At 38.3% G+C, this 12,115-nt stretch overlaps 1 protein-coding gene across 1 annotated transcript; it reads left to right on the top strand.

Moving 5' to 3' along the window:
• The first annotated feature begins 1,651 nt into the window (after positions 1 to 1,651).
• On the top strand, positions 1,652 to 7,070 carry LOC103727956 (myelin P2 protein). The gene is made up of 4 exons (XM_008826072.2): positions 1,652 to 1,764; positions 4,925 to 5,097; positions 5,270 to 5,371; positions 6,956 to 7,070. The coding sequence occupies exons 1-4, from the start codon at positions 1,692 to 1,694 to the stop codon at positions 7,004 to 7,006; spliced, it is 399 nt and encodes a 132-aa protein (XP_008824294.1). The 5' UTR covers positions 1,652 to 1,691; the 3' UTR covers positions 7,007 to 7,070.
• The last annotated feature ends 5,045 nt before the right edge of the window (positions 7,071 to 12,115 follow it).

Genomic DNA, 12,115 nt, shown 5'->3' with positions numbered 1-12,115 from the left:
CTTCAATTACATTATCTTGGATCTGGCAGTAGGTAAGTTGGTTGGTTGAGAAAATTCTCTGTTTGTTATTACATCCCTTTCTGAGTTACCTGGACACTAGTGGAAGATGAGACTTTGCTCTACTAGGTATGATCCTCCTTTCTTACTCAGGTTGAGGCCAAACCACATGAATAGTGATGGTCCTGTGTGCCTGAGCCCTTGAAGACAAGGACTTTATGGTTTGGAAATGAATTGATCATGAGATATTTATTTCTGTGGTTGTGAGAAGTGTCAATTTGTGCACTCAAGAATGCAAAACCTGGTGATAATAGTTGTCTCCCAGCCAGAATTAGTGCTAGTGTAGAAAGCGTGTCAGGAAAACATGGCAGCCATCACTTATGTATGAACTGGGTTGACATTTGCTCCTTCTGGTCAAAGGCGGGGCCTCTGATTTGTCACCTGCCTCACTTGATCATCATTTCTACTGATTATTGAGAAGAGAAGGAGTGCTCCTAAGTAATCTCAGTGATGTCAAGATCTCTGACATTGGGTGTGTGTGTGTGTGTGTGTGTGTGTGTGTGTGTGTGTGGCAGGGGGTGTGTGATAGTCACTCAGAGTCTAGGTACTGGAAATCAATGCTAGTCCAAATCCTATCTCTCATTCTAGTTTTGGAAACAAGTTGCCCAACCTCAACATCCAGCTTTCCTCACTGATAAGAGAGACACAACAATTGTATCTGGCTCTTGGGAACTGAAAGGATTAAATGAGACAGTCTGTATTAAGTATTTCACATGGGAACACTCCCACACTGAGGTCTCAATACCACTAGTATTATTTTATTGGAAACCATCTCTTTATAAAACCATGACTTTATTTAAAATTCCTTTAATTCAAAATTGTCATAACAACTAAGAACTGCTTAGTTCTCAAGGTTTTCTAAAGATGAATACCTTAATTGTGGCCACCAGGCATGCAACAGTGCTGCTTCTTGTGCTTACACATGAATACAATTTCTGTGTTCTGCTGTGGCAGACTGACCTCCTTGTCTGCCTACTCAGCCTGCCTGGACTATGTGAACTATGCCAAGCCTCCCTCACCTCTGAATATGTCCTCATACTGAAGCCCTACATTTCTCTCCCACAGCATAGTTGAGACTCCTATTACAATACCCATGGGCTTTTCCCTCTCCCCTCCCTCTAAGAATTCTTAATTGTGCAGACTCGGGATCAAGAGTCACCAAGATACACACACACACACACCATACTTTCATAATAAATGCATGGAAGGACTTAAGCACTCGTAACAATGTAAGAGCATCCAAAAATTATTGAAGGTTCGAATGGTACTTTCATTTTTAAATTTTTTAATTTTTTTGACTTTTTGAGACAGGGTCTCCCCGTAGTCCCAGCTGGCCTGGAACTCACTATGTAGACCAGGCTGGGCTCAAACTCACAGAGATCCACCTGCCTCTACGTTTTTATGTTTTGAAAATACAAGGAAACATTATGTGGGGTTTTCTTTTCTCCTGATGGATAGACAACAGATGATTAAAGAGTCATTCATTGCCAAGTCCTGACACTGCCTTTCTCCATTGGGTCTCCAAGGAGAGTCACATGCTTTGGATATCTTTAAAAGAATTTCCTGAGGCCTCAGCATCTCATTGGCTTCTCCTACATCCCACCCAGCGCTGTGCTGAACTCCCATCCATCACAATGAGCAACAAATTCCTGGGCACCTGGAAACTCGTCTCCAGCGAGCATTTTGATGACTACATGAAAGCCCTGGGTAAGAAATGCTTTGTGACATGCTTGCTGTAAGATCCTTAACATAAATGAAGTTATTTAAGTGCACAAAACTCACTGACTTCCTATCAGTAGGTCATCATTGGAGACTTGGAAGAAAGAAATTTTAAAATGCTAGTCAACCCATATGCTAGGCTTTCTTGAAAACTAACTTCGTAACAACTAGTGTGCTCATAAAACAAAGAGTTGAATACTAGAAAACTGCAATTAAAATTTTTAATCTTTAAATAAATTAAAATTCTCTCTCCCTCTGCCTTGTATTTGTCCATTATGAAATAATCATATAGATGTGTGGAGTTTGAAAAATGAAATATTTCCTAGGTAAAGGGTGTTCATAGCCTAAGGAAGGTGCAAAGAGAGAAAAAAGGACTGGTGGAAGTGAGCTCAAACTTGGTCCCACTAACCCTGACCTTCCTGCTTTGGGGGCAGTGACTATAGATAGAAAACTAAGTCATTCTAGAAAACAGCTTCTTCAAGCTAGTTCTAAAAATTGTTCTAGAGACATAAACATGACAATAGTAAAGGAACTTTAGAAAATTCTAGAGCTATATAAATATAATAGAGGGTGATATCAGGGGCTTTACTTATTTGTTCAGAGAGCTTATGCAAAAGTGATTTTTAAAAAAATGTGTGTGTGTGTAAATTAGGAAACTAGAATGGGGGCTGTATGAAGAGAGGAAGAGATCTTAAGGTAGTGGGGGCGGGAGAGAGGAAGTCATGATATGTATGAAAGTAAGGGGGAGCAGATATGGGGAGGAAGTAAACCAGTAAGATAGGGAACACAGATGGGGGAAGGAAGAGAAGGTCAAATACAAACAAAATGTGTAACACATACGTATGAAAATTCCATCATGGAACTCATTGCTTAGCATACTAAATAAAATCATTTTAAAATTAAAAATTTTATATTAGATTAAAAGAACAAAACCATGTCATCATTGCCTAGAGACGATGAGAACTTATGGGAAAGGATTCATATTTGAAGACTGATTAGATTCATGGACTTCACTTTGTAGGTGAGGAAGAAAATACAAGGAAGTCTCAATGAGGGACTCATGTCAGTGTTTTGAAATCATAGCTCTTAAGGCCCCTTGGGATTTGGTGAATGAGATCTCTCTCACACTCTACATCAGAGATGATGACTTAGTGTTAATAGCCATTATTAATTCAACTGTGAACCTAAAAATTTACAGCCATTTTTGAAAGAGATGTATCCTTGCTCTGGAAATTGTTACTGAAATAACTGGAATATGTTAAAGCTGTAATGAAATGCTTCTTCTAATCATGTGGTTATTAAGTTAAAAAATCCTCCCCCCCAAAATATATAAGTTAATTTTTTAAAAAATGTCCTCAGTAGGGTCAGTGAGATGTCTCAGCAGGTAAAAGCACATGCTGCTAAACCTGACCACCTGAGTTGGATCCCTGGGACCTACACTGTAAAAGGAGAGGACCCTGAAAGTTATCCTCTGATCTACACAGAGACACTATGTACACACACACACACACACACACACACACACACACACACACACAGTGTAAATTTAAAATTACAAATAAAATAACAAAAGTTGAATGAGAACTAGAAGGAACACAATTTATGGATTTTTAGAAGTCACACATCATTTCTTATTTAGTGTAGATGAAGATGTAGAATTTTTTAATACAAAAAAGTAAATCTAAGAATTGAGGTTTCCAGTTAAAACTAGTTTTTCCCTCATGGGTTTCTTATTCTACATTTATTCTTTTTTCATATACTTCAGTAGTTTGGTAGTAGTAGTAATAAAACTTAAGACTAATTAATTGTATGTTTTCCCACTGCAGAAAAGTTTTGAAAAAATCATTTTATCTATGATCTTTTGTAACATTACAGATATTGAAGTTTGTTGGATAGGTCTTTCTGTGGTGTTACTATGCTGACATATAATTACCTGAACAGACAGCCTACTCTTAAATGCGGTTTTTAAGAGTGGGTCCAAACATGGAGGACACTCATTCCCCTAGAGATCTCTTAGAAGCATCTGTCTCCTAAAGCTGTGCTGATAGAACTATCTTGCTGGAATTCTGGCCTTGGAACTATGTCCAGAGTTTGACCCCACCCATAATTTTATTCAAAATCGTTTCTCCAGCTTCAATTGGGGAAGTACAAGCTTGGGTCCACCCTAATCTTAACAGACCATCTGGCTTTTTCATCCCCAGTTCTAGAATATCTCATTCATCCAAGGTCACATGTCCTTCCCAATCTCCACTGTGTGCTGTGGAGATGAGGAGCTGCCTTTCAGTGCTTTAATATGTTAATTCTCAAGCTCACCTACATTCATTCATTCATTCATTCACTCATTCGCTCATTATTTTTTAGGGGAGAGTACCAAATTGAGGTTGCCTAGGAAATGAAATCAGGGGCCAAGGTTACAAGACACAAGAGTACAAGGTTTTGCTGGTGTTAATTAAAAGTCAGTCCAGATTGTATCCACTAATGAAAGTCATTCACACAGTTTTTCCCACCACATTTAGGAGCCACAAAATTTCAGAAATGAGACTCTATCAAGGATATGAGGGAGAGTCTTCTCTATGTCCATAATACATTGCTGAGGAGGAAATACCATAGAACAGTGTATATCTGCTACTGTCTCACTAAAAGTAGTTATAATGCTTGTGTGTACAAATGAAGATGTTTTTAATGCTTTATACAAATCCAAAATGGCAGGCCAGGAGTGGTGGTGCACACCTGTAGTCCCAGCACTTGGGAGGCAGAGGCAGACGGATGTCTGTGAGTTCAAGGCCAGCCTGGTCTACATAGTGAGTTCCAGGCCAGCTGGGACTATAGGGAGACCCTGTCTCAAAAACGCCAAAAAATCCAAAATGCCTTATTTTATGATGGAAAATAAGACTGGGTATGGCAGAAGTGGACAAACTGAACTCTTGCAGTTGAACATTTTCACTCTTTAGATTCTGTAGGCATTTCTAACAGTAACCTGGTCATGTATTTTCACTCAGTGGTGAACCAAGGGAGGAAGCTGTTAGGAAGTGCCACCACCTGCCACGTACACACATCAGAAGGGACCACTGAATACAGAATGTGGCCACCATCACCCCCCAGGTAGGCCGGCTTACCCAACACAATCTGATACTGCCTTGCTTTTCAGGTGTGGGGTTAGCCACTAGAAAACTTGGAAATTTGGCCAAGCCCAGGGTGATCATCAGCAAGAAAGGCGATTATATGACAATAAGAACTGAAAGCACTTTCAAAAACACAGAGATCTCTTTCAAGCTGGGCCAAGAATTTGAAGAAACCACAGCTGATAACAGGAAAACCAAGGTAATCTTTAACATTTTTTCTAAAAGTTGGCCCAGTCAGCTGATAGTATTTAAAAGGGTGAATGAACATGCCTTGCAACATATCTGTCATGGCAATGGTCCAACAATCAATGAACCACTTCTTTGATTAACGGAGTTCAGGCAAGCCCACCCACATAAACTTGTCTTTGCAGACCATTGTGACGCTGGAGAGAGGATCACTGAATCAAGTTCAGAAATGGAGTGGCCAAGAGACCACCATAAGGAGAAAGGTGGTGGATGGGAAAATGGTAGTGGTAAGCATACTCCCAATCCTCAATACAGAAACAATGCTTATGGATACACTGATTATGTTTGTTTCAAAATGTTCCTTATTCTTCAAAATACAAAGTCAGAGTTTATGTTTGAGTGATAAACTATAAAAGGTTCAGCTTTAAGTACTTAAAGTGCTAGTCCAACATTTTAAAATAGTAGTATCTGAAAAGTAAAGTCAACAAAAATATGGATAAATATCACTTGTTTGGACTCACAACCAAAAAAAAAAAAAAGTCTAAATTTCAAAAGCAACTCATAATACAGAAAAGATCAATTGTAGAATATTTGCAGAAAAAGCACTTTGCTTTCGGGAATCCATCTACACCTACACTGAACCAATGTAAAAAATGCAAACGATGCTCCTGGAAAACTCCTATACGTTAGCAAATAAGAAAGATGAAGAGATGGCCTCTAAGGAGTTTTTAGGCTATGCTTCTGCATCCACTAATTAATACATACATTGAATGCACATACATTCCTATAATATCTTTAATGTTTCTTTCTCAGTGTATAGTGGCTCTTAGCACTTGGTGTGCAATAGATTTACATGAGGAGTCAATCAAATGCAAATCTCTTAGGAAATATGCATTCAAATGTTCTTTGAGTAATACAAATGTAAAAATAGTTTTTGTATTGGTTACTATTCTCTTTGTTGTGGCCAAAACATGCTAGGAAGGACTTAAGAGAGAAGGGTTTATTTTGACTTACAGTTGGAGAGAACACAGGCCTTCAGGACAGGGAAGTCATGATAGCAGGGGCTTGAGGCACTTGGTCCTGGGACATCAGGAAGAACAGAGAGACAAATGCTGGTGTTCAGATCATGTTCTCTGTTTTATTCAGTCCAAGATCGCAGCCATGGAGTGGTAACTGCCCTCTGGTCTTCCCACTTCAATAACCCAGTGTAAAATCTCCCTCACAGACACACCCAGAGGATAGTTTTGTTTCTGTGGTAATTCTAAATCCCATCAAGCTACCAATCGACATTAAGCATCATATTTTTGAAAAAGCATTCTTTCTGAGATTTAAATGCATGTAAACTCTGCATAAAAATTTGCTACTTTATTAAAATAATGTCCTCAATAGTAATACAGATCAACTGTAAAACCTTTTCTCAAGCTATAACTAAGGATCTATTGGCAATTGATAAATGCCGGGAGAGAGTCAGTTTTCCTTACTGAAGTAATGCCTGGTAGATTTATTAGATAAATCCCAAGGGATAAACCCACACCCAAGAGTGTTTAGGAAACACAGACTAGACTAGAAATGTCTTTTAAAAAATTAATAATAATGAGCACATTAGTGTGCGGGGGATAGTAAAGTGAAGGTGGTGAAGGGGATGGGTCTGAATATGATCCAAATACGTTGTATAAAATTCTCAAATCAATAAAAATATTAAAAGGTTAAAAAACGTTTTCTCAAATTTCAGTGGTCATAATTATGAATTACTAGAGCTTAGCATCTGAATATGGATATTTTACCTTACGAGCTCATTGTGAACTTGTATTTTATTCCAAGTGCACTATCCTCAGACTTGTATTTTAAATAATTAATATCTCTCTTTTAAGGAATGTATGACGAAGGGTGTGGTCTGCACCAGAATCTATGAGAAGGTCTGAGAAGACCTCTACCTCATTCAAGTGGTATTTGATATTTAACACTGGAAATCAAGCAGCAAGACCCGAGCACACTGCAGCTTGTTTGTTTTCTGCACTTGTCTTAATATTTCAGACATGAAAAGGGTTAAACTGAGAATTAATCTAAAATTGTTATTTAGACATTTTTCATTTTCATACAACTTACTATGTTAAACCTTATGTATTGAATAGACAAATAGTTCCTAAAGTCATTAATTGTCTACTAAGTTATAACCTATATTATGCTCAGATTACTTGAAATAATAATACAATGAAGTAATCAAATAGCAAAATGAAGACAAAGCATTGATCTGGGTAGTGATCCCAGATGTCCCCTGGGGCTAGACAGTTGCGAGGCAGGGGAGTCACAAAGGAAACAAAGCAAGAGAAAGAACTGCTTGAACTGAGGCTTCTAGTTTCAACTAATGGAGTAGGTTCCACTCTACTTTTAAGATTGGAGAGTAATGTGAAGACAATGAAAGGCACTACTGTGGCAGAGTCCACCACGTTATAACAGTGCATATACCTGTAGAACTCACATCCCAGTAGAGATGTTTATAAACATTTCCTTAATCTCAGAAATCTGCCTCATATCCTTCCTCAGGTAATATCCTGCTTGCCCCCTCCCACCAAAAACAGGTATAGAGATACTGATTTAGTCCTAGATTGGTTTTGCTGAAACAGAACTAATCTTCATGTATTCATTTCTGTTTGCCTTTTAAAGCTTAGCATAATGTTTTTCAGGTTCATCCAGATTGTTGCATGTAATAGTAATTTGTTCCTTTTTATTGTTGAGTAGTATTCCATTCTCTAACTATATCATTTTACTTACCTATCTTTCTGTTAGGACAACAGGTTGATACCAGTATTTGTCTACTATGAATAAAGCTGTTACATTCTTATATAAGACTTTAGTGACCATATGACCTCGTTCCTTTTGGATAAATAGCTAGTCATAGAATTACTGAGTTCAGTAATTTTTCATAGGCAAGAATGAGGGGCCATGAATATAAATGAGATGTATTATATGATTGAGTAAATGGTAAGTGTGTGGTTGTTGATGGCAGCCCCGAATATTCACTGTAGAAGAAGGCATATACAAATGCAGACTGGGAGAAGACAAGAACGAAACATGAAGGAATGCAGCAGAATCAGTGTGAATCCGTGGATTCCACTGTTCTGTGAATATGAAATGTCCCCATAGTCTCATGTGTTGAATGCAGTCTCCAGTAGGTAGCGATATCTTGGGAAATAGTGGGTGAAAACTTCAGCAGGTGGGGTATATCCAGAGGAAGTAGGTCACCCAGGGGCATGCCTTTGAAGGTTACATGCAATCCCTGGTTCCTTCTGGTCTCTCCTCTTCCTGTCTTCCATGAGTTGGGTAGCCTCTGCTACATGGTCCAGCTGTGATGATGTTCTGTCTGAACTCAGAACCAGAACCAGCATAAGAGGCTTATGAATTCTAACTTATGAAACTATGAGCCCAAATAAATCCTTCTTCCCTCATTGTTTATAACAGGCATTTTGTCACAGTACAGAAGTCTAATAGTTTCTGAGCTATGTGTATGTTTATAAGTAGATATAATGTATACCATATAATTGCATGCATATATATGATGCAAATTCTGTCAAGTTGATGATGACATCACAGTTGTAAAGTAGCTTCACACAAATTTCTCATTAATTTTAAGGAAAAATAAGAGCCCATATGCAGTATCAAAAATGAACAGCTACCTTACTGGGTTATCCAAGTTAATCTCATCAATAAAGGGCAGAGACGTAACACATGGGTGCTTTTGACTCTAATGGTCTGAGAAGGAAGCATTATCACCTATTGAACACTGTAGTTTGGGATCCACACCTGAGGTTAATCATAAGGAAATATCCAAGAAATTCCAAATAAAGAATGTTCTATTTTAAAAATGAAGGAGAGTGTAGGCTAAATTTTTCAAAACACCAATGTTAAAGAAGACAAAGAAAGGCTGTGGAAATGTTCCAGATTAAATTAATATAAAAATATATGACAGCTGCCTGCAGTGAATGATTCTGGATGTGTCTTGAAAGAGAGGTATAATAAATGGCCCAAAGGGTCATTATTAGGTCAGTCAGTGAATTAGAATATACATGGGAGATTAGGTTACAGGTACACTGTGGGACAAGAGAGACGGCTCAGCCATTAAGAGCACTGGCTGCTCTGCAGAGGACCTAGATTCAGTTCCCAGCACCCACATGGTGACAACCATCTGTAACTCCAGTTCCAGGGAATCCAATATCCCCTTCCAGCATGGTTCACTTGCATGCATGCAGGAAAGATATGCATATACATAAAATAAAAATAAATAAAATTGAGTGCTCTGTGTTTAAGTAAGACTATATTCTAGGAACATACATGACATTTTTGGGTAATGAACAGTAATTTATATGATTTAGCCTCAATTTTCAGAAAAATATATAAGCATGTATGTTCATACATATACATCCACATAGTGACTATATCCAAATGGGGTAAACTTGAACAACAGAATAATATGAATGAAAGACAGGTTTGTGTTCTGTGAATTAGTATGTTTCTTCTACCTTTCCTGTAAGTTTGAAATTGTTTCCAAATAATATTTTTAAGCTGCTTTACATAAGCAAGCCTTTCTTTTAATTAATTATTTTTAATTTATATTTATTTTTATGTGTACAAATGTTGTGCCTGTGTATATGTAAGTGCACCCATGTCATGCAATGCCCATGCAAATCAAAAGTGAGCATTGGATCCCCTGGAAATGGAGTTATGGATGGTTGTTAGCCACTATGTGAGTTTGGGAATTGAACATGAGTTCTCTGCAAGAGCAGCCAGTGCTCTTAACCACTGAGCAATCTCTCCAGTCCATAAATTAAATAATTAATTTATAAAGTATTGAATTTTTACAATTTTCATACAATATAATTTGATGGTATTTACATTCCCCCATCTGCACCTCCCCTTACTTATGGCCTCTGTCCAATTTAATGTACACTATATAGAGTCTAATTTGTGGCCCCAAATGCCTTTCAGTGTGAGTCCATCCACTGGAGACTGGTTAACCTACTAAGAATCACATCTTTGAAAGAGATTGATTCTCCTCCTCCTAGAAGTCATCAGTTGACAATAGTTTCTTAGGTTAGAATGTGTTTTCTTGTCTACTTCCCCACATCTATGCTGGTATTTTGTCTGACTTGAGCTTAGATGGGCCTTATGAATGCCATTCACCATTGCTCTGAGCTCATATGAATAACTGACCAGCTTTCTGGAAAACTATTTCCCTGTATTCATCTACCACCTCTGGAGCTTACAGTCTTTCCACCCCGTCTTGCACAATGATCCCTGAACCTTGAGAGGCATAAGTTTGATATAGTGTCATGTTCAGAGATAAGCACTCTACACCTCTTGGTTTTTGCACGTTGGCTAGTGGTGAGTTTCTGTGTTAATCACCATCTGCCGCATAGGCAGGCTTCTTTGGGAAGAGTTGAGAGATGTATTAACTCATTAGGAGTCAGTTTAATACTATTAACTATTTAGTAGAAAACTAGCATTAGGCTCTCCCCTATATTTAGTGACCCATTTAGTCTCAGATTCCTAGGCCTGATACCAATTTCAGGTATGGGTTCCATCCTACAAAGTAGACCTTGAATCCAAATAAATTAAATCTTATTTTTTGTATATGAGTGTTTTGCCTACATACATGTAAGTGTACCATATTCATGCAATGTCAGCACAGGTCAAAAGATGGCATCAGATCTCTTGGAGAGTTAGGGACAGTTGTTAGCTACCATATGGGTACTGAGAGCCTAACGGGGGTCCTCTGCAAGAGCAGCCAATGCTCTTACTTACTGAGCTGTCTCTCCATCTCCTGCCTCTGAGTTTCAGTTGACAAATTTCTGGCAGGTATCATAAGCCTAAGTGTTGTTTCTTTTGTTTTGTTTCCTATAAGGCAAATCCATTAAAAAGGAGTGTCTAAAACTATGCTCCTATTTTAGAGGTTTGTGGCAATATGACTTGCTATTAAATGTATTCATCAATAAATGTAATTATTATTTAAAAGTCTTGGGTAGTTTCTACTTTCATAACAGGAAAAGTATTACATTGATAATAATGAAGACAAAATAATCATTTCAGCAGATAGTTCATGTTATTAGCTTTTAAAAAGATTTCTCAATAGCCAGAGAAAGAGGGGTTAGGAGAAACTTATCTTAATTCATTCCAGGTACTGTAGCAAAACACCAAATGCCACATGGCTTATACACAACAGAAATACACTCCTCACAGTTTGGGATGCTGGGGAGTCTGGAGGTCTAGGAGCTGGCAATCTTGCTGTCTCATTACGGCCTATTTCCCCATTCACAGATGTGTCATTTGTTGACTTCCTTACATGGAGAAAGGTGAGAATAATTCCCATGGGCCCCTTTGATAAGGTACTACACCCATTTGTGGAGGCTCCTCCTTGTTCGTTGAGCTAATTACCTCCTAAAACTACCACCCCGGGGGTTAGGGTTTCAACATACCAATTTTGGGAGGACACTTATGGTTTGAATCTCAACTGCTTGCCAAGGGCCTGTATCCTGAAATCTGGGTCCTTAGCCCATGGCGTTATTGGGAGGTGATGAAAGCTTAGGAGGTGGTAGAGCCTAGTGGAAGAACAGTAGGTCATTGAGGGTGTATCACTGAAGGGTATATTGGGTTCCTGGCCCCTTCTCTCTTTCCTTCCCAGCTTCCATATGGTAAGCAGAGTTGCCCTACTATGTTCGACCTGCAGTGGTGTTCTGCCTTGCCAATGGGACAAGCATCCCTGGACCCAAATCTCTAAACTATGAAGTAAAATGTGTGTTTCCTTCCTTTGAATTGGCTTATCTTAAGCGTTTATCACAGTGATGGAAATCTGACTGATATAAACAATCAGACCACAGCACTGGGGTTCTATAATATTTTAAAATAGGCTCAGCATATAATTTTTATTTAACACTATAGTCAAGAACAGGCAGACTGCTTAGCTCAAACTTCAGATTTTCTTACTGGCTGTGTGCTCTTTCACAAGTGGCTTTACACTTTAGTCTGTAAAATGAGGA

Source organism: Nannospalax galili, unplaced genomic scaffold, assembly GCF_000622305.1.
Source record: "Nannospalax galili isolate Female #2095 unplaced genomic scaffold, S.galili_v1.0 scaffold829, whole genome shotgun sequence".
Classification (NCBI taxonomy): Eukaryota; Metazoa; Chordata; class Mammalia; order Rodentia; family Spalacidae; genus Nannospalax; species Nannospalax galili.
The sequence above is the reverse complement of the archived record's forward strand: the minus strand, read 5'-3'. Positions and strand labels throughout refer to the sequence as shown.

What these genes read in the sequence shown, in the direction of transcription:
- LOC103727956 (XM_008826072.2), top strand. Translation starts at nt 1,692, where the DNA reads ATGAGCAACAAATTCCTGGGCACCTGGAAACTCGTCTCCAGCGAGCAT. An exon ending in TGACTACATGAAAGCCCTGG is followed by an intron (nt 1,765 to 4,924) that starts GTAAGAAATGCT and finishes CTTGCTTTTCAG; the next exon opens with GTGTGGGGTTAGCCACTAGA. An exon ending in CTGATAACAGGAAAACCAAG is followed by an intron (nt 5,098 to 5,269) that starts GTAATCTTTAAC and finishes TTGTCTTTGCAG; the next exon opens with ACCATTGTGACGCTGGAGAG.